The following is a 22,225-nucleotide window of genomic DNA, read 5'->3' as shown; positions in this document are numbered from 1 at the left end:
GCCTCTCCCCTTTCTTTTTCCTCCCTGTCTGTTTGTTTCAAGTATAGATGACAGGCTTTAAGAATGGGAAGTGAAAAGGCAGAATTCAATCGACAAATGCAGGTATATCTTCATAAAGTCCCAGAGTGCACCGCATTCATTCAAAAAGAATCTTGTTACCACCAATACCAAACAAATACCCTGTGGTCATCAAGGAGAAAAATACTGTGCTCCTAGCCAAGTCTTTGAGTTTATTACTTTACTAATGTATAGAATAGAAAGTTCAGCCATTTTGGTATCCTGCCATTACTTTATTGCCTATATATGGAAAGGAGACATAGAAAAGGTTGTTAAGACTAAATGCAATAAATGAGCAATACAGGCTATAGGAGGTCTTCTTTTCAAATGTAATATAATAATTGCTTAAATTGAACATCTAATTACAGGCAAGCTTCTTGTTGCTATCTCAGGATCCAAGCAGACAATAGTTAATTCTGCCTTGAATGGGTTTTATTCAGTGTTTTAATATTTTAAATTCATATGATACCTTAGCTGACCTAGAAGATCCGATCTACCTCCAGATCTATTAACTTGTTGAGTAATTAAAATTTTCTTATTTTAGAATATATCCTCCACGGAAAAGAAATTTCAGTGACATCAATCTAAGTAATACTACATTTATAATATAGATTACTTTCCAAAAAAGCTTTAGGTGATTGTCAAAGTGGTTTTTTTGATAACTGAACAAAAAAGACAAGTAAATTACTTTGTTCCTATGATGGTTGACAAAGCGTCTTTGCTTGACTGAACTTCAGTCAGGCTCCTAAGCCTTCTCCTAGGCCTGTCTTTGTACTTACTTGTAAAATCCAGTTTTAGCAGGAACCCTAATAAGTTAGTTTAGCAAGAACCCCCCGCCCTCAATATCCGATCACCCTCAATATAAGGTTCCTCCTCCTTCATCATCCTCCAGGTGATGTCCAATCACCATGCCTGTCCTCAGCAAGAATCCTGTTAGGTTGGTTTAGCCAGAGCCTCCCTTACCCTTAATGTTACCTCCTAGTCATTTTTCATTCACTGACCCTCAACCAACCATTTGACTATAAATTCCCACTTGCCCACACTTTTTTCAAAGTTGAGCCTGATCTCTCTTCCCTACTGCAAAATCCCATTGCAGTGGTCCCTATAACTATCAGAATGATACTGAATCAAGCCTGCCGTACTGTGCTTTAACAAGTATCATTGCATAATTTTTCTTTAACATAGTTGGATGTCACCAATATTTATTACTCAAGATGAGGACTTATAAAGGGAAAGAAATAGAAAATTCCATGGTCTCTTAGGCAGTTTAAAGCCAAAGGCCATATAAATATAAATTTGCATATTCTTCCCCTCCTACCCCTTGTCAAAGAACAGCACACCATGGGATAAGGTAATCTTAGATACAGCAAGGCCTTGGGCAGAACAGTCAGAACATATCAACAGAAGAATATGTCGTAAGAGGGCAGAGACACAAATGTCTCATTCAAAGCACTATGACTGGTTGACTTGTAGTACAGAAAAGAGTATATTTTGAGTGTAATAATCATGTTCTTAAATAAATAATGCTGAAAAATAAAATGCCAAAGACATCCCCTCTGTCTCTGTTAAGTAACTTGTAGCAGAGCTATACTCTGCTGAGAAAAATTAGAAAAAAAGATAATTTTTTTAAGAAAACTCCTGTTTTGAAGTTATCAGAGAGATTTCCAAACAGCAAAGACATGAGGGTCCAAGATCTAAGAAAAAATGAAAGGTCAGTGAAATGAGCTCAGTATTCTTCAAGATGCTTTCCACTTGGGGGACCTGCCTGTTCAGTTTAGATGCCATTCAGAGAACAACGGCCAAGTGGCAAGAGAAACCAACAGATCTCACTGGGTTGGGAGGGCAGTAACTGAATTTCAGGGCTACCAAAGCAGACAAGACATTCAGGGACAAGTTTTCTGAGAAAAGGGAGGTATGAAAAAGTGATCCCATCACTTGTTAATCTTCTAAGGCATTTGTGAAATTCCTCAATTGCGGAGAGCAAGAGGACAAGAAGCCAAATGCAAAACAAAGTGGGATTTTCAGGAATCTTATCAGCTGAAGAGACACAAACTGAAGTTTAGTACATACTAAGGAAGAGAGTTCCTAGTTAAATCCGAGAGTATATTTTTGGAGGGTATATCCTAGGTTTAGGGTAGAAGCAGAAGTAGGCCAGCATAATAGAACTATAACACTACCTCAAGTTAGCTTAGTTCTGATTGGACTGAGGTGACTTGCTCTATTCTAGTTGTCTACTGGAGAATAGGTTGAATTCTCTCTAGAGGGAAATACTATCACCCCAGGATTCTATAATTTTTCATTGACAAGTCCATTATTCAATCAAATCCACCAGACATTATCAAGAAACAGGACCAGAGGGGATGGGGGTGGGGGTAACAGATGATAGAAGCAGAACCACAAGTGGCCCACATATGGAGTTATCACACTGTACTGTAATTATGATTAATAATTCAATAATATGAGCATTTATGTGTTTAAGAAAATAGATAAGACAGAGAATTTCACCAACGAACTTAAATCTGTTCAAAAGCAAAAAAAAATCAGGAGGAGGAATATGGAGCCTTCAAAATGGCGGAGTAAGGACCTGTGAAAATCTGTTCTTCCATAAAAGCAGTGAGAACACTTGCAAAAAAACTGTCACAATCAACTTTTTCAGAATTCTGGAAATTAACTAAAGGCTTTTGACAATCCAAGAGTACTTTTCCCAAGAAAAATGACTGAATTTTGCTAAGAACAGTGATCTTTTTTCTTGCCGTAATTCCATCTCCATCTCTTCTACTCTACAAAAGATGTGAAAGCCAAGAGCTTTATAACTATGTGTTTTAAATAGCAGTAACTTAGCAGCCACTGGAAGATACAGAACAGATTTGGAGCTCCCTAAAAGCCCCATCTCTAGAGAATTGGCTTTATTTAACCTGTTTAGCAGCTTCTGAAAAACTTCATTCTCAGGGCTTGCCTTTATTTAACCTGATTGAAGTAAATCATACTCTGTGTGAACAACTGTATCCGCATGGCATTTATCAAAAACAATCAGTTAAACAATTGTTTAACATTGCAGCTGCCTGAGGTGGCATTAACAGTTGAAGCTAACAAAAGGCTGACCAAAAAGAAAAGAAAAAATTTGGGGAAATGGGATATCTGTAGGGAGCTTTACAAAGTTCTAGCATATTAACATATTTCTGGAAATCTGAAAGGCCATGCAAATATAAAGAGCTGTACACAGTCCCAGAAAAAAAAAAAAAACAAAAAACTCAGGAAGTCCTAATCTGTCACCTCTGGCTGACCTTTAGGCTCTTCATGAGCAAGAAATGGAGGCTAAGGCAAAGTTGTAAACTTCCCACTAGAGCAACAAAGACATGCCCCAACACAAACACAGAACCTGCTGTATTCTGGGGGATCTGTTGGTTTAAGGCATTTAAGGAAAATCTCTGTTCAATAATTAGTTGACTGTTAATCTAGTAGAGCAGAGCCATATACAACAAAGAATATAGACTCTACGGAATTAGTCCAGGAAAGTCACTAAGCAATCGTACAGCAACAATGACAACAAAAACAACAAACAGCACTACCAAAAAAGAAACTGGGGAGAAGAAGAATCTGTAAAACTGTATTATTCAAAATGTCCAGTTTTCAACAAAAAGTATGAGACACACAAAGATATAGGAAACTATTGCCCATACACAGGATAAAAAGCAGTAAATAGAAGTTATCCCTGAGGAAGTCAAGACATTGGACTTACTATGCGAAGACTTTAAGTCAATTATTACAAATATGTTTAAAGAATTAATGAAAGCCATTTCTAAATAAAGTATGAGAATGATGTCTCAATGCATAGAGAGTATCACTAAAAATACTACAAATTATAAATAAGAACCAAGTAGGAATTATGGATTTGAAAAGTATAATGAAATAAAATATTCATGAGAGGGGCTCAACAGCAGATTGGAACTGGCAGAAGAAAGAATCACTAAACTTGAAGGCAGGTCAATTAGATTATCCAATCTGAAGAACATAAAGAAAAAAAGATAAAAGAAAAAATGAACAGAGACTCAGAGACCTGTGGGACACCATCAAGTGTACCAACATATGCATAGTGGAAGTCCCAGAAGGGAAGAAAGAGAAAGGGGAAGAAAGAACATCTGAAAAATTAATAGCCAAAACCTTTTCAAACCTGATTTTAAAAAATATAAATCTGTACATTCAAGAAAGTCAAAGAACTTCAACTAGGAACATTCAAGGAGTCACTCCTAGAAAAATTACATCTAACTATTACAAGCCAAAGACAATGAGCGAATCTTTTTAATTAATAAAATTTTTTCTTTGCTAATCAGCTGACTTTAAGGTGAGAATCTTGAAAGCAAAAGTGACTCATTATATACAAGAGAACCTCAATAATATTAACAGCTAACTCCTCATCAGAAACTATAAAGGCCAGAAGATAGTGAGATGACATATATAAAAGTGCTGAAAGAAAACTAAGAATTCTATATGCAGGAAATCTACCTTTCAGAAGCAAAGGGGAACTTATGACACTCTCAAATAAATAAAACTAAATTAATCACCAGCTACTAAAGGAAGTCCTTCAGGCTAAAAGCAAAGGGTACTAGATAGTAACTCAAATTTGTATGAAGAAATAAAAAGTACCAGTAAAGATAACTGTGTGGGTAAATATAAAGAACAGAATAAGTATATTTTTATTTATCTTCTATCTGATTTAAAAGACAACCAACTGCATAAAGCAATAATTACAAAACTGTGTCAATGGGCTTATAACACAAAAAGGTGCCATATTCGTGATAGAATAATAGAAGGAGGAAATGAAGCATAGTTTTTGTGTGCTGTGAAATTAATATTAATATGAACTAGATTATCTTAAGTTGTTAATTGAGGGCCAGAAGTGGTGGCTCATGCCTGAATCCCAGCACTTTGGGAGGGCAAGGTGAGAAAATGGCTTGAGCCCAGGAGTTTGAGACTAGCCTGGACAACATGTGAGACCCCACTTCTTTCTTAAATTTAAAAAAAAAAAAAACCAATTGTTTTGATCACCTCTCAGTGTTTTGGCTAAGATCAAGTGTAGTATCTGTTCTTATAAGCTTAATATCTGATATGTCCTCTATCTGAGGATACTATATTAAATGGGTTTTTGGAGCAGGGAGATGGGATAGGAGCTTACTCTGTCCACTCCAGGCATTGACCTGATATTTTAGTACCTCCAGAAATGGTGCACCCCCTTTGGGAGATAACATTTTTAAAAATTACTTGTAAAAATATTTTTTAAAGGTGTTAATTGAAATCCCTAGGGCAACCACTAAGAAAATAACTTAGAAATATATAGTAAAATAGAACAAGAGAATTAAAATGGTATATTAGAAAATATCTATTTAACATAAAAAACAGTAATAGAAGAATAAAGGAACAAAAAGAAGATGTAGCACATACAGAAAACAAATGCTGAAATGCAAACACAAATTCTACTTTATTAATAATTATGTTCATTGTAAATGGATTTAACACTCTGATCAAATGGTAGAGATTGGTAGAATGAATTGAAAAAATGATCCAACGATATGTTGTCTCCAAGAGACACACTTTAGATTCAAATATACAAATAAGTTGAAACTGAAAGATTGGAAAATGATATACCATTCATGCAGTTCCCAAAAGAGAACTGGATATAATAATATCAGACAAAATGGACATGAGTTGCCATCTCCCACTTGGGATGACTATAATAAAAAAGAGAAAGTTAGAAATGTTGACAAGGATATGGAGAAACTGAAACCCTAATACACTGCTAGTTGGAATGTAAAATGGTGCAGCCACTTTGAAAAAGTCTGGCAATTATTAAATAGTTAAGTATAGAGTTACCATACGATCCAACAATTCCACTCCCTGGTTTATACCTTAAAGAAAATGAAAACATATGTCCACAGAAAAACTTGTTCACAAATAAAATAGCATCATTATTATAATAGCTACAAAATGAAAGCAATCCAAATGTTCATCAATCGATAAATGTATAAACCTTGAAAACCTTGTCTTAGTGAAAGAAGCCAGATACAGAAGACCGCATATTATATGATCTGATTTATATGAAAGGTCTAGATGGGCAAATCTATATAGATAGAAAGTAGATTAGTAGTTGTCTGGGGATGGGGTAAAGAGGGAAGAGATGGGGAAAGGGAATGGGAGTGACTGCTAATGGATATGGAGTTTCTTTTGAGGTGATAAAAATATGTTCTAGAATTAGATAGTGGCATCTATCTAGAATTAGATAGGGGCATCACACAGCTTCATGAGTATATATAAAACCATTGAATTATATACTTTAAAAAATGAATTATTTGGAATGCAAATTCCATCTCAATAAATCTACTATTTAAAAATGAACAAATGGAAATTCTAGAATTGAAAAATAGAATTACAGAAATTAAAAATCAATTAATGGGTTTAATAACATACTGAACATTGCTGAGAAAGATTCAAAAAAATTTTTAAATTGGCCAATAGAAAATAGCCAAACTAAAGAACTGAGAACAAAAAGAAAGAAAATATTTGTAAGAGAGCATGAAATATATATAATACATAGTAAGAACTTTTAATGTATCTATAATTGGAGTCTCAGAAAGATAGGAGAGAGAATTAGGCCGGGGCAATATTTGACAAGAAAAAGATCAAGAAATTTTGAAAACTAGTGAAAGATCTCGGCTCAAAGATTAAAGAAATTTAAGGAAACCCAAGCAGAATAACTACAAAGAAGACTACACACATGCATGTTGATATGGTTTGGATATTTGTCCTCTGAAATCTTATGTTGAAATGTGATCCCCATTGTTGGAGGTGTGACTAGTGGGAGCTGTTTGGGTCATGGGAGTCGATCCCTCATGAATGACTTGGTGCCATCCCCTTCATGATTAGTAAGTTTTTGCTCTATTAGTTCATGTAAGAACTGGTTGTTTAAAGAGCCTAGCACCTCACTTGTCCCACCTCCCTCTTATTCTGTCTCACCATGTTGACATGCCTGCTCTGCCTTTGCCTTCTGCTATGAGTAAAATCTTCCTGAGACTTCACCAGAAGATGAGCTCATGTTGGTGCCATGCAGTTAGAGCCTGCAGAACCATGAGCCAAATAAAACACTTTTCTTTATAAATTACCCCATCTCAGATATTCCTTTATAACAATGCAAAATGGACAAATACATATCATACTAAAATGCTGAAAATCAAACATGAGGAGTAAATATTAAAAGCACCCAGAGGAAAATAGTACACTTTCAAAAAAAAAAAAATTTTAGGACTGACATCTGACTTCTCAATAGATATGATGGAAACCAGAATTCAGTTGAATTATATCTTTACATAAATGGCTGATAAGAAAATAATTGTTCACCTAGAATTCTATTCTCAGAAAAACTATCCTTCAAATGTAAAGGAAAAAGACATTCCCAAACAAAAACTGAAAGAAATCAGCAGCAGACATGCACCAAAACCAAAATGAAACAAAACAAAAATAAAAAGCTAGATACATAAGAAAATTCTTCCAGAAAAAGAAAAACACTTCCCACCAAAGAAAATAATTCAAGAGATAAACATAGAAATGTAGAAAGGAATGAAGATGAATGGGGAAATATGTGACTAAATATAGAATACTTTTTAGGATTTAAAAAAATGTAAATAAAATATAAAGCAAATACTAGGGTAGTTATGAAAATAATACAACTATCATAATGTTAGTTGTGGGCTAAAGAAAAAAGAAACACAACTAGTAAAGGAATACAAACAGTAAGAACTCAACAACAATGAAAAGCGTATATTGAGATCTGGCAAGATGGCCAAATAGGAACAGCTCTGGTCTGCAGCTTCCAGCAAGACCAATGCAGAAGGCGGGTGATTTTTGCATTTCCAACTGAGTGGTACCCAGAACCCCAGCAGGACAGAACCGTTCACTTTCCTAGAAAGGGGACTGAAACCAGGGAGCCAAGTGGTCTCACTCAGTGGGTCCCACTCCCACGGAACCCAGCAAGCTAAGAAACACTGGCTTGAAATTCTCAATGCCAGCACAGTAGTCTGAAGTTGACCTGGGATGATGGAGTTTGATGTGAGGGGGCATCCACCATTACTGAGGCTTGTGTAGGCAGTTTTTCCCTGACAGTGCTAAGGAAACCAGGAAGTTCAGACTGGGCAGAACTCACCACAGTGTGGCAAAGCAGCTCTGGCCAGACTGCCTCTCTAAATTACTCCTCGTTGGGCAGGATCTCTGAAAGAAAGGTAGCAGCTTATAGATAAAACTCCCATCTCCCTGGGACAGAGCCCCTGGGGGAAGGGGTGGCTGTGGGTGCAACTTCAGCAGACTTAAATATCCCTCCCTGCCAGCTCTGAAGAAAGCAGTGTATCCTGACAGGGAGGATTCTCCCAGCACAGTGCTCAAGCTCTGCTAAGGGACAGACTACTTTCTCAAGTGGGTCCCTGACTCTCATGCCTCCTAACTGGGAGAGACCTCTCAGCAGGGGCCAACAGACACCTCTTATAGGAGAGCTCTGGCTGGCATCTGGCAGGGGCCCCTCCGGGACAAAGCTTCTAGAGAAAGGAGCAGGCAGCAATCTTTGCTGTTCTGCTGCCTCCAGTGGTGATACCCAGGCAAACAGGGTCTGGAGTGGACCTCCAGCAAACTGCAGCAGACCTGCAGAAGAGGGGCCTGACTGTTAGAAGAAAAACTAACAGACAGAAAACAATAATATCAACATCAACACAAAGGACCCCTACACAAAAACCCCATCCAAAGGTCATCAGCCTCAAAGATCAAAGGTAGAGAAACCCATGAAGATGAGGAAAAACCAGCACAAAAATGCTGAAAATTCAAAAAATCACAATGCTGCTGCTTCTCTAAATCATCACAACTCTTCTCCAGCAAGGGCACAAAACTGGATGGAGAATGAGTTTGACAAATTGGCAGAAGTAGGCTTCAGAAGGTAGGTAATAACAAACTCCTCTGAGGTAAAGGAGCATGTTCTAACCCAATGCAAGGAAGCTGAGAACCTTGATAAAAGGTTACAGAAACTGCTAACTACAATAACCAGTTTAAAGAAGAACATAAAAGACGTGATGGAGCTGAAAAACACAGCACAAGAACTTTGTGAAGCATATACAAGGATCAATAGCCAAATCAAGCAGAAGAAAGAATATCAGAAATTGAAGATCAACTTACTGAAATATGGCGTGAAGACAAGATTACAGAAAAAAAAATTAAAAAAAGGAATGAACAAAGTCTCCAAGAAGTATGGGACTATGTGAAAAGACCAAACGTATGACTGATTGGTGTACCTGAAAGTGAGGGGAAGAATGGAACCAAGTTGGAAAACACACTTCATGATATTATCCCGGAGAACTTCCCCAACCTAGCAAGACAGGCCAACATTCAAATTCAGGAAATACAGAAAACACCACTAAGATACTCCACGAGCAGAGCAACATGAAGACACATAATCATCAGATTATTCAAGGTTGAAATGAAAGAAAAATTGTTAAGGGCAGCCACAGAGAAAGGTCAGATTTCTTAGAAAGGGAAGCCTATCAGACTAACAGTGGATCTCTCGGCAGAAACCCTACAAGCCAGAAGAGAGTGGGGGCCAGTATTCAACATTCTTAAAGAAAAGAATTTGCAGTCAAGAATTTCATATCCAGCCAAACCAACCTTCATAAGTGAAGGAGAAATAAAATCCTTTACAGACAAGCAAATGCTGAGGGATTTTGTTACCACCAGGCCTACCCTACAAGAGATCCTGAAGGAAACACTAAATATGGAAAGGAAAAACCAGTACCAGCCACTGCAAATACATACCAAATTATAAAGACCATTGACATTATGAAGAAACTACATCAACTAATGGGCAAAATAACCAGCTACCATCATAATGACAGAATCAAATTCACACATAACAATATTAATCTTAAATGTAAATAGGCTAAATGCCCCAATTAAAAGACACAGACTGGCAAATTGGATAGAGTCAAGACTCATCAGTGTGCTGTATTCAGGAGACCCATCTCACATGCAAACACACACATAGGCTCAAAATAAAAGGATGGAGGAATATTTACCAAGAAAATGCAAAGAAAAAAAAAAGCAAAGGTTTGCAATCCTAGTCTCTGATAAAGCAGAATTTAAACCAACAATGATCAAAACAGACAAAGAAGGGCAGAAGGGCATTACATAATGGTAAAGGGATCAATTCAACAAGAGCTAACTATCCTAAATATATATGTACTCAATACAGGAGTACCCAGATTCATAAAGCAAGTTCTTAGAGATGTACAAAGAGACTTAGACTCACACACAATAATAATGGAAGACTTTAACACCCCATTGTCAATATTAGACAGATCAATGAGACAGAAAATTAACAGGGATATCCAGGACTTGAACTCAGCTCTGGACCAAGTGGACCTAATAGATACCTACAGAACTCTCCACCCAAAATCAACAGAATATACATTCTTCTCAGCAACACATCACACTTATTCTAAAATTGACCACATAATTGGAAGTAAAACACTCCTCAGTAAATGCAAAAGAATGGAAATCATAACAGTTTCTCAGACCACAGGGCAATCAAATTAGGACTCAGGATTGGGAAACCCACTCAAAACTGCCCAACTACATGGAAACTGAACAACCTGCTCCTGAATGACTACTGGGAAAATAATAAAATGAAGGCAGAAATAAAGATGTTGTTTGAAACCAATGAGAACAAAGACAGTGTACCAGAATCTCTGGGACACAACCAAAGCAGTGTTAGAGGGAAATTTATAGCACTAAATGCCCACAGGAGAAAGTGGGAAAGATCTAAAATCTACACCCTAACATCACAATTAAAAGAACTAGAGAAGCAAGAGGAAACAAATTCAAAAGCTAGAAGACAGGAAATAACTAAGATCACAGCAGAACTGAAGAAGATAGAGACATGAAAGACCCTTCAAGAAATCAATGAATCCAGGAGCTGGTTTTTAAAAAATATCAACAAAATAGATAGACCACTAGCCAGACGAATAAAGAAGAAAAGAGAGAAGAATCAAATAGATGCAATAAAAAATGATAAAGGGGATATCACAACTGATCCTACAGAAATACAAACTACCATCAGAGAATACTATAAACACCTCTACACAAATAAACTAGAAAATCTAGAAGAAATGGATAAATTCCTGGACACATACACCCTCCCAAGACTAAATCAGGAAGAAGTAGAATCCCTGAGTAGACCAATAACAAGTTCTAAAATTGAGGCAGTAATTAATAGCCTACCAACCAAAAAAAGCCCAGGACCAGATGGATTCACAGCTGATTTCTACTAGAGGTACAAAGAGGAGCTGTTCCCGTTCCTTCTGAAACTATTCCAAACAATAGAAAGAGACTCCTCCCTAACTCATTTTATGAGGCCAGCATCATTCTGACACCAAAACCTGGCAGACAAACAACAAAAAAGAAAATTCAATCCATGGTTGTTGGTCAAATGTGCCATCATAGTCAAATCCACTATCATAGTCAAATTTACCATCATATTTCACCTGGGTTATGTGCAGTAGCCTCTAACAGGGCTCTCTGATTTCACCCTTGCTTCGTTTCCACCCCCAGTCTTTCCTCAACATAGTAGCTGAGCAATCCTTATAAAACTAAATCAGATCACTTCTCTCCTAAGTTGAACACTCTCCAATGACTTTCCATTTGAGGTAAAGTAAAATCCAAAGTCCTGGCTGGGCACGGTGGCTCATGCCTGCAATCCCAGCACTTTGGGAGGCCAAGGTGGATGGATCACCTAAGGTCAGGAGTTCAAGACCAGTCTGACCAACATGGCGAAACCCTGTCTCTACTAAAAAATACAGAAATTAGCGGGCATGGTGGCAGACACATGCAATCCCAGCTACTCGGGAGGCTGAGGCAGGGAGAATTGCTTGAACCCGGGAGGTGGAAGTTGCAGTGAGCTGAGATCACACCACTGCACTCCAACCTGAGCGACACAGTAAGACTGTATCTCAAAAAAAAAAAAAAAAAAAAAAAAAAAAAAATCCGAAGTCCTTCTAATTAATTATAAGATCGTCCATGAACTGGCCTACCATTATTTCTCTGGTACATTTCCTAGCACTCTCTCCCTAGCTCACTACACTATAGCTAAAGCAGCCGCCTTGCTGTTCTTAGGACACACTGAGCATGCTTTCACTTATGGGGCTTTGGACTGGCTGTCCCTCTACCTGAACATTGCTTTCCAGATATGCTCTTAGTGAGCTACCTCAACTCTTTACAAGGTTACCTTCTCAATGGGCTTCGTTGTGACTCTTCTATTTACATTAGTTAACTCTACCCACATTCTCCTCTCGATTCCCTAACTCCCTCACCTGCGCCATTTTTATTTCTGTAGCAATTATTGCCTTTTAAAATACTGCATAATTATAATTAAGCTTAATATTTCTCGTCTGTCTCCTCTACTAGAAGTTCCATGAGGGTGAATGCTTGTCTGTTTTGTTAATCTGTGTTTCACAAGTTTCTAAAACAGTACCTGGCACGTAGTAGACACTCAATAGATACTTGCTGAATGAAGGAATAAATGAATAATAGAGCAATAATTAATTGTCATATGCCAGGTCTTATTGTAAGTATGTTTTATATCTTGTTTCATTTAAACCTCACCACAATCTGTGAGGTAGGTATTAATTATTCTTAATACAAAGATAAAGAAAATAGGCTTAGAAAAGTTAAAGGTAGAACTGAGATTTGAACCAGGCAGTCTAATCCCAAAGCCTCTCAGTTTTTAAATTCAACCACCCTATGAAGTTAGGAAAATAGGTAAGTGGTTATGATTATTCTCATTTTCTAGATGACAGAACTGAGACTTAGAGATTTTAAGTAACTTTCTCAAGGTGAATGGGAACCTTAGGTTGTCCTGATGCCCTAAGTTCATGGGTTTGTTATAACCTGGCCTGGTGTCTCTCCTTGCCCTTTTCAGGGACTCCTTCCCTTCAATGCTCACTATTTTTCTATGTCTTCTCTTCCATGTCTAAGGCACTCCACAGTCTTTGTTAACCACAGAATTCTCTGTAGTAGTTTACCACAACATAGTTCTCTTTGGTTGTACCTCTTCTTAGATCTCTTACTGCTATCCCTGACAAAAGGAAGAAAAACTGTCAACCTTCTCTCAAGAAAAATACACATACACACAACATCTAGACCACAATAGGCTCTAGCTAAAACTGATTAATTCTTGTCTTCAATCCTCTTGCAATAAAAAGATACCTTTCTACCATCCCATTTTCTGAGGTCTCACTAATTAATTGGTTAGTTATTATTAAATGTGTCAGTGAAGGCTTATAGATTCATTATTTGTTTTTGCATTCATTCATTCATTCGCTCCATAGGCATTTTTGAGTGCCTATTGTGTATAAGGCAGAATACTAAATTTTGTGGGGAATCAAAAATGACCTTTTTAGTACTATGCCCTCAAGACATTTCCAATCAGAGCCGGTGAGATTCAATTTGGGTATTTTTGTCTGAGTTTTCACTTTCCACTAGATTCATTTTTGAAAGGCCATGAGACTGAGACTGCAGTTGCTACAGCCACTGTGTTGCCATGACAGGAGATCCTGTCTAGATTGGAGCAAACCCAGAAAAACCAGCTCAAAGAGGTAGAAAGAGAGAGAGAGAGAAACTGGCTCCTGAGGACACAGTTTTAATCCCTGCATCAAGCTGTGCCTGAAGCTAACCCCACAGTAGTCTCTTTCCGTAACAAAGTCCAAAAAAGGATTTTCTTTTCACTTAAGTCAGTTTGAGTTGTGTTTTCTGTTATAAGCTTTTAGAATAGTCCTAATACATATAGGCCTTTCTAGTTATATTTTTAACATCCTGATATCTTTCCAGAGATAGCTTCACACACAAGGAGCCACCTTATCATCCTTCACTCAGTGCTGAAAGTGAGCATCTGGTCTGCCTTTGGGCCAATGCTAAATCTCTTCAACAGCATCCTTTACTGAAGCAACATTGTCCCAGAATCTGCTGAAGCAGCAAGAAAAAAGGTCAGCAGTAGGACCAAGCTGCCTATCTTCTTAGTTAGGCAGGAGTGCATCGCTATTGAGGCCAAATGGACACTTACTAGAGCAAGGTGGCTGGAAACAACTGTTCTAGGAAGAACCCAAGGAAAAATTTCCAGGAACAGAAAATATATGTGGGTTGTATTCTGTAGTGCAAGTACTAAGGGAAGGGGGTGGTCTCAGAGGGTTAGCCCGTAGTACATTGCCAGAAATGGTAAGATGCAGAGGCTCCTGAAAGAGCCAGCATTTAGACATCTGTCATAACAAAGGACATTCAGTAGCTAAGAGATCATTTTAAATAGCACCAAATATTTCTAAAGTTCCTATCTTTTAATCCCTCTTCCACCTTCCCTGATTAAAACATCATAAAGATGAGGGGCAGGAGAGGAGATGAAACAAAGAAAATGAAAGAATAGACGGTTTCTTCCTTTATTCTTCCCAATTACGAGTCAGGCCCAAGCTGAGGGAAAAAGAGAAGATTCAGTTGAATGAAAAATGGAATTTTTGATTTCAACTGGACTTTTGACATACCTGAATATCTAATTGTTCTAATATCTCAACAGGATTGGGAAGCTAAGGGATTTGCCAAGGCATGGGAAAAAGAGAATCTTTATGTTTGAAGAGTGATAGAAAAAATAAAGCTGTTTATTATTACATTCTACCATGTTTAGCCAATTAAACAAACAGGTTTTACTGGAGGTGGTTCTGTGGTATTCTAGAGGCTTATCTTGAGTTAGACCAAGCTTGTCCAAACTGCAGCCCACACATGTGACCCAGAACAGCTTTGAATATGGCCTAACACAAATTTGTAAACTTTCTTAAAACATGAGAATTTTTTTGCAATTTTTTTTTTTTTTTTTTTTTTAAGCTCATCAGCTATCATTAGTTTTAGTGTATTTTATGTGTGGCCCAAGACAATTCTTCTTCCAGTGTGGCCCAGAGAAGCCAAAAGATTGAATACCCCAAGTTAGACCATAAGAAACAGCACAATGCAAATTGCCCTCATATTTACTATCATAATAGTTTCTCTAGAAGAATTCATGAGGAAATATCTCTATGAGCTTAGTATCGGGGTAGTTCTGCTTCTCTGGACCAAGTGTTGTGCTTTTATTCAGTTGGTATACCACATGAAACGGGGGTGTGAGTGAGAAAGATCCATTCTATGGAAGGTACTTTATTTATTATTCGTTATTTTTTGAGACAGGGCCTTGCTCTGTCACCCAAACTGGGTGCAATGGCATGAACATGGCTCACTGTAGCCCTGACTCCTGGGCTCAAGCAATCCTCCTGCCTCAGCCTTCCAAGTAGCTGTGACCACAGGTTCACGCCACCACAACTGGCTAAATTAAAAAAAAAAAAATTTGTTGAGATAGAGTCTCACTATGTTGTCTAGGCTGGTCTTGAACTCCCGAGCTCAAGTAATCCTCTCACCTTGGCCTCCCAAAGTGCTGGGATTATAGGAGTGAGCCACCACACATGGCCTACAGGACATATTTTGTCACTGACAATGTTTACAATTGCTGATACATGTTGGTAATATGAAGCAGATCAACTCTTACTTTGTTTTATTGCGATTTGTATGTTTTCTACAGAAAATGCACCCCATCATTGCCTACAACCCACCCACGTAGACTGCTCATTCTGTGAATCATGTTTTACAGATGAATTTTGGCTACTGAAAGCTTAGAGTCAAACCTGTATGCCTCTTCCTTTGTCTACCAATACATTTTGTATATTAGGCCTCGGCCCTGGCTCCAATTTAGATTACCATTTTTCCCCTACTTTGTCCCTCACTTTGACCTTTTAACTTCTATTCTTTGTGTGCATAACTTTGTAAGCCCCGTTAGATCCTTGTTGCAGCAATGTAATAAACAGAAAGGATGATATTCAATGCACATATCGAATCATCCTGTGTGTGTAGAATCACAAGTGCATTTCATTCTAGACACAAGACATAATTTTATACATTTCAAAATGCAGTAAATGATTCCTAGAATGCTATTTTAGAAACTTTCCTTAGGAAACAGCACCACGTGGCATAACTCACCTACCCCAGTAGTGTGATCTCCCTTTGGTCCTGTGTAGGAAGTGGGAGTTTCTCCCCTCCTCCTGTGCCAGCTGCTCCGGTTTCTTTTCTCCTGAGTAAATGTACATTCATCTTGCTCAAAAGTACACTCTCCAGGTGGTGGTGGAAGTTTCTCTGCAAGAAAATAGCAGGTGTTGGAATTGCTGAGACTCTTTCAGTGACTCTGTGTTGCTAGCAGCCCACTCTGCATGTATGAATGTTGTCTGGCCATATGCCATGCGACGGAGAGGAGCCCCCACTGGCAGCCCACCTACACGGAGCCATTGCTTCCAGTTAGAGCCTGCACTCCACTGTGGGTCCTACCACAGACATAAAGAACAATCAGATACACAGATCTAAAATACTGGGCTACTTTGAGAAAAAACTTTCTCTGACTTGTGAATTTGTGTGAATTTCTTTTCATAAAGCTCTGGAAATTAGAGGTATATTGCCTTCATGAAAATATGGAAAATAATAAAATGGCATAATGCAGGCACTTTCTTCAGAAATCCTGGATGAGTGAACGGTATCCTCATAACAACTCCATGGTTGCTTTGGAGGTGGGGGAGAATGTGAGAGTGCTAAATGGACTCCTGGAGGCATAGCTATGTGGAACAAATGACTTCATTTCTCTGTGCCTTAGAGTTCTTATCTGTAATGTGGGAATATTGATGGTAGTCACTTCATAGGTCTGTGAGGATTAAATGAGATGGTTTGTGTAAAGCGATAATTTTGAATGTGACGTTCTCAATAATGAAATTTTAGAACTTATTTTGCCACCCAGAGGTTTATTTTCCTTTTCCCAAATCCAATGTTTATGTCTTTGAATGCTATCTCCAATACGTTCATAATTATTAGAATGGTGCTTCCTCCCAATTTATTGGGGACTTCTCTGACTAAACTTGGTTGTACCTCCCTACATCCAGATTCTTAGCAAATTTTTCTAATAAATGGCTTGTTTCATATGTCTCTTTTGTGATCATTGTTTTACTTCATTTTATTTTACATACAGTACTAGTTAATGAAACCTCATTCTTCTATGCCTTGAGTGGAACGATTTTTACCTGGGTTGTCCTTGCAGTGCCTGGCAAATCAAGGGACTAAGAACAAATTGTCTTTTAATTAAATAAACATGGAGATTATTCTCCAGTGCCAGACTGATACCACGATTTGCCTGTCAAATAAATGGATGTCCTATGATGTAGGATGCAGTGGTAATTAGCAGATACAGACCAATGATCGGGATTGAGTTATGCATCATTTTCTCATTAGACGTAATGTATGACACATGGCTAGCTACCATGACTTTATTTTGCTACTATCATCATTGCTTGATCTATTGTTCCACTGTCATTTAATTCACTTAGAAAATGTTTATTAAAATTTTTAAAGTATATGCTTAGCAAATATCTGTGAAATAAGAATTTCATCAATATTGCTTGAAAATCTGCATTCATGTAAGATAACAAAAACAACAGTAATAGTAATAATTATAGTAGAAGATATTTGCTTTTAAAGCACTGTTTTGTGCCAGGTCTTATGCTAGGAAAATGTATATGTGTTATTCCCAGTATTCAGGTAAATATCACTAGCTCCCTTCCAAATGAGGATAAAGGGGTTAAGTCACATGTACAAAGACATGTATTACATTGGAATCATCATTTCTAAATTTCAAAGCCTGCTACACAGCTCTGCAGGAGACACTTTGTCAACAAAAGCAAAGGATGGACTAGCACAGATGAAATGTATGTGGTTCTCAGTGATACAGGAAATGTATGTAGAGGCCAGAGAGACAGAGAGCTGAAATGATTGCTGTCTTACCTGAAGATGAGCAGCTTCCCAATTGTATTGTAATGTCATCCAGGGCTACAAGCCCACAGTCCCAGAAACTTTTGCATAGGCTCATGAAAACCACCTGAAATTTATAAAAATAAAGCCATGAATTCTGTTAACTGAAAACTAGAAACTCTTAACAAGCTGGGATTCACTTAGCACAGCAGACGAACATAAGCAGACTACAAAGAGCTCTTCATCATCTGTATGCACAACAGAACACAGTGGCAAGAAGAATGGTTACCATCTGCATAAAACCCGGGAATTACTTTTATTATTATTATTAATTTTTGAGATGGAGTCTAGCTCTGTAGCCAAGGCTGGAGTGCAGTGGGGTGATCTCGGCTCACTGCAACCTCTGGCTACTGGGTTCAAGTGATTCTCCTGCCTCAACCTCCTGAGGAGCTGGGATTACAGACACCTGTCACCACGCCCAGCTAATTTTTGTATTTTCAGTAGAGACGGGGTTTCACCATGTTGGCCAGGCTGGTCTCAAACTCCTGACCTCAGATGATCTGCCTGCGTTGGCCTCCCAAAGTGCTGGAATTACAGGTGTGAGCCTCCACACCTGGTCTAGAATTACTTATATATTTGAGCAGAGTATGATATATTGTGCATACTAATGCTGAAATCAGTGGCATTTCATAAAGAATTGACAGGAAGAATGAGGAAAGCAAGAAGTCAACTGCATGACAGAGAAAAACCTGTCAGGTTTTAAACATTTTCCCCAGATAATCCACAAAGTGCATATAGACTTGATGGTTTTCTGAGCATTTTTCAAACATTTCCAGCACAAACACTATTGATTTTTTGGAAATGACTTTCTGGCAACATGCTTCATTCACATTGTGAACAAAGTCCTGGTGATTTGCCATCTGGAGGCTTATGTTCCATTTCCAAAGACAAAGATCTATGTTCCCAGTTGGTGTCACTAATAAAAGCCCTAAATGCAGTTATTTTATCAGTCCAAACTTTTTTATTGTTGTGCGTGAAGGAAAAACAAATCCATACCATAAATTATTAAATCTACTGCTCCAGAGAAAGACAGAAAAGCCTTAGATTTCTTTCCATTAGGCAGATTTTAAAGGCTGCTTTTCATATATAGGATGAGCTAAGAGACCTTTTAAAAACATTTGTATTAGATTTTCACTGTACTTGTGGTTTACAAAGCTGCTTTGAATATATCACAACGTTTAAGTAGCACAAGCTCATTTAGTCCCTGTTCAATCAATCCCTCAATTACAAATCTAATTCAAACAAAGGATGATATAACAGAAGTTGAAACCCAACTTACAAATAATGAGAACACTTGATTTTTTTAGGCTCTAGTTTAAAATGTTATGTCTTAAATTTATTATTTTATCAGTAGGGTTCTTTTGCTTTTAGATGATCAGATTCATTAGAATGTAGAATTTATTTAAAAAGAAATGTAAAGATCATGTGACAGCTTACCAGTATGCAAAATATAAAATGTCTTAATCCAAGACCTTCTAGATAATTACTAATTGTAAGATGTGTGAAGGTTTACCTGCACTGTATTCATATTGCTTTCAATTATAAAAAGGATAGTTTGGACTTGTCATAGTGTATAACTATGTGTATATACAATGTATAACTATGTATATATACAAAGAACAAAACAAAACAGGTGAAATTTTTTTCTCATTTAATTCTGTTAATTTTCTCATGTCTATAGAGTCTAGAGATGATCTGAACATGTGAAATATTTTACTTGCAGAGTTTACTACTGGGAACCTATTCCCTGTTTGTAAAGCAAAGGTCTGTGTCATCAGCCCTGAATGCAGTTATATTTTAGCAGCAACTTTTATTGTTATATGGGAAGGAATATTAATCCATCTCATAATTTACTGAATTAATTGTGGTGCAGAGAGAAAAGTCTTGGCTTTTTTTTTAATGGGGTGTCGGGGGGTGGCTTTAAAGTCTATTTTTCACAAGTATAGTAAAAATGTACCTTTTCAAAATGAGTATGTGGTAATGAAATGGTTCACCATCTAAATCATTACCTGCATAAAACTCAAACATTTGGCATGGTAACAGATTCTAAAGAAGAGAAATATTAACATGCTTTTGTATGTTTACTATAGCATTATTTTATAGTGACCATAAAACCATACAAGCAAGCAAGCAAGAAAACACCCAAAATTTTTAAAATAGAGGAAATAAATGAACTATGGCACAATTATCTAAGAAACTGGCCACTGTCAGATCTGATAACTTGGGCATATTATTTCGTAGTACAGAAATATATTCCTCTCATAATGTTAAGTGAAAAAACTGAATAAGACAAACGAATATCTAGTTCATCTAAAAATACATAGAAAAAGCCTGGAAATTTTACCAAATTTACAACAATTATGTTAGACTCATAAAATTATAGGCATTAAACAGAATTTCCCCCTTCTTTCTATATTTATATATGTGTGTGTGTATATATACGTGTATATATATGTGTGTGTGTATATATATATGTGTGTGTGTGTGTGTGTGTGTGTGTGTATTTTTTTGAGGGGAATGGAGTTTTGCTCTTGTTGCCCAGGCTGCAGTGCAGTGATCCGATCTCAGCTCACTGCATCCTCCACCTCCTGGATTCAAGCAATTCTCCTGCCTCAGCCTCCCGAGTAACTGGGATTACAGGCATGTGCCACCACACCCGGCTAATTTTTGTATTTTTAGTAGAGATGGAGTTTTGCCATGTTGGCCAGGCTGGTCTCAAACACCTGACCTCAGGTGATCTGCCCACTCAGCCCCCCAAAGTGTTGGGATTATAGTCGTGAGCCACCGCACCCAGCCTCTATATTTATATTTGACACAAAGAAAAAGGAATCAGGATATTTACAATTAAGATGTGGAATAATCAGTTAGTCATTATTATTTCCTAGATGATCTTGTCTATTATGATAGCCACTAGGTACATGTGTCTATTAAAATTAAATTAAATTAAAAATTCATGTATTCAATCACACAAACCACAATTGAAAATGCTCAATAGCCACATGCAGCTCATGGTTAACTGAATTGGACACAGCAGGCATGCAGCATTTCCTTATTACAGAAAGTTTTATTGGATAGACTTCCCTGGCTCCTTTTGGATATCCCAAATACTTTGTGAATTGCCACAGTGGGTTGAAAGAAATGTTAAACGTGTTTTGGACAATAGCAGGCGTCTAGGTTGTCCTACCTTAGCGCTTTTTCCACACTTAGAACATTAGCCAGACCATGTGTTGTTCTGTCTGATAAAAGATCCCCAAGTCAGCTACTGACTAGGTTCAAACGATGGCCTCAAGCCCCAAATTTGGTTGGCAGTTGTCTGTCAGTATTCCAACACACAAAAGAAACACAACCAGGTCAGCCTGTTTGATCTAACACACTGGATTTTCTGCCTGGCTGTTAGTAATGCTGCTCGTGTCAGCTCTTAGTTTGGGGCCGCCGTTTTACATTTTGTATGCTCCTTGAGGTGGAGAGGTTATTTTAGAGTAAGTAGTTGGTGACTAGACAAGCGGATGAGTGGGCCTGGTTGAGGCAGGACAAAGAATAAGTCAAACATCTTGTCCTGTTCTTAAGGAGTTACCCTCTGGGTCCAGTTAAGAACGTGACAAGAAGGGAATCAGTCATAGTCTAAATTATTGAAGGGATTAACCTCTTGTTTATTTATAGATCTTTCTTTAAAAACAGTGTTTATTTCATTTTAGGCAGTATTTCAAAGCAAGTGGAACATCTCTAAGACTGGAAAAAATCTTAGACAGCTTAAATGTATATTAATATATAAGAGGGTACCATACCCTCTTAAATATTAAATATATTAAATATTAAATTAAAAATTAATATTAAATATAGGCATGAGCCAGCATGGCTCATGCATATAATCCCAGCACTTTGGGAGGGTGAGACAGTAGGATCACTTGAGGCCAGGAGTTCAAGATCAACCTGGGCAGCATAGAGAGGCTCCATCTCTACAAAAGAATTTTAAAAATTAGCTATGTGCACTTGTAGTCCAGCTACTTGAAAGACTGAGGCGGGAAGCTCTCTTGAACCCAGAAGTTGGAGGCTGCAGTGAACCATGATCATGCCACTGTACTCCAGCCTAGATGACAGAGTGAGACCCTGTCTCTAAAAAACAATTAATTAAAAAAAAGAGGGGGGAAGAAGATGAGGGACCAAGTAAAGTGATATCTCT

The 22,225-nt window shown here is 37.6% G+C and overlaps 1 protein-coding gene and 1 non-coding gene across 2 annotated transcripts in view; one reads left to right on the top strand and one right to left on the bottom strand.

Annotated features, from left to right (window-relative positions):
- MAMDC2 (MAM domain containing 2) overlaps positions 1-22,225 on the bottom strand; it is a 171,151-nt gene that overhangs the window by 30,954 nt on the left and 117,972 nt on the right. Inside the window, exons 10-11 of the mRNA XM_050760910.1 lie at positions 18,019-18,112; positions 16,180-16,332 (exon numbers count right to left, since the gene is read on the bottom strand). Of these exons, the coding sequence (XP_050616867.1) occupies positions 16,180-16,332; positions 18,019-18,112 (247 nt within the window). The remainder of the gene's footprint in view (positions 1-16,179; positions 16,333-18,018; positions 18,113-22,225) is intronic.
- LOC126938193 (U2 spliceosomal RNA) lies at positions 5,099-5,289 on the top strand. The gene has a single exon (XR_007720016.1). It is a non-coding gene; the product is annotated as a U2 spliceosomal RNA (small nuclear RNA).

This window comes from Macaca thibetana, chromosome 15 (genome assembly GCF_024542745.1).
Source record: "Macaca thibetana thibetana isolate TM-01 chromosome 15, ASM2454274v1, whole genome shotgun sequence".
NCBI classification, from domain to species: domain Eukaryota; kingdom Metazoa; phylum Chordata; class Mammalia; order Primates; family Cercopithecidae; genus Macaca; species Macaca thibetana.
Note: the sequence above shows the minus strand (reverse complement) of the source record. Positions and strands in the feature narration are given on the sequence as shown.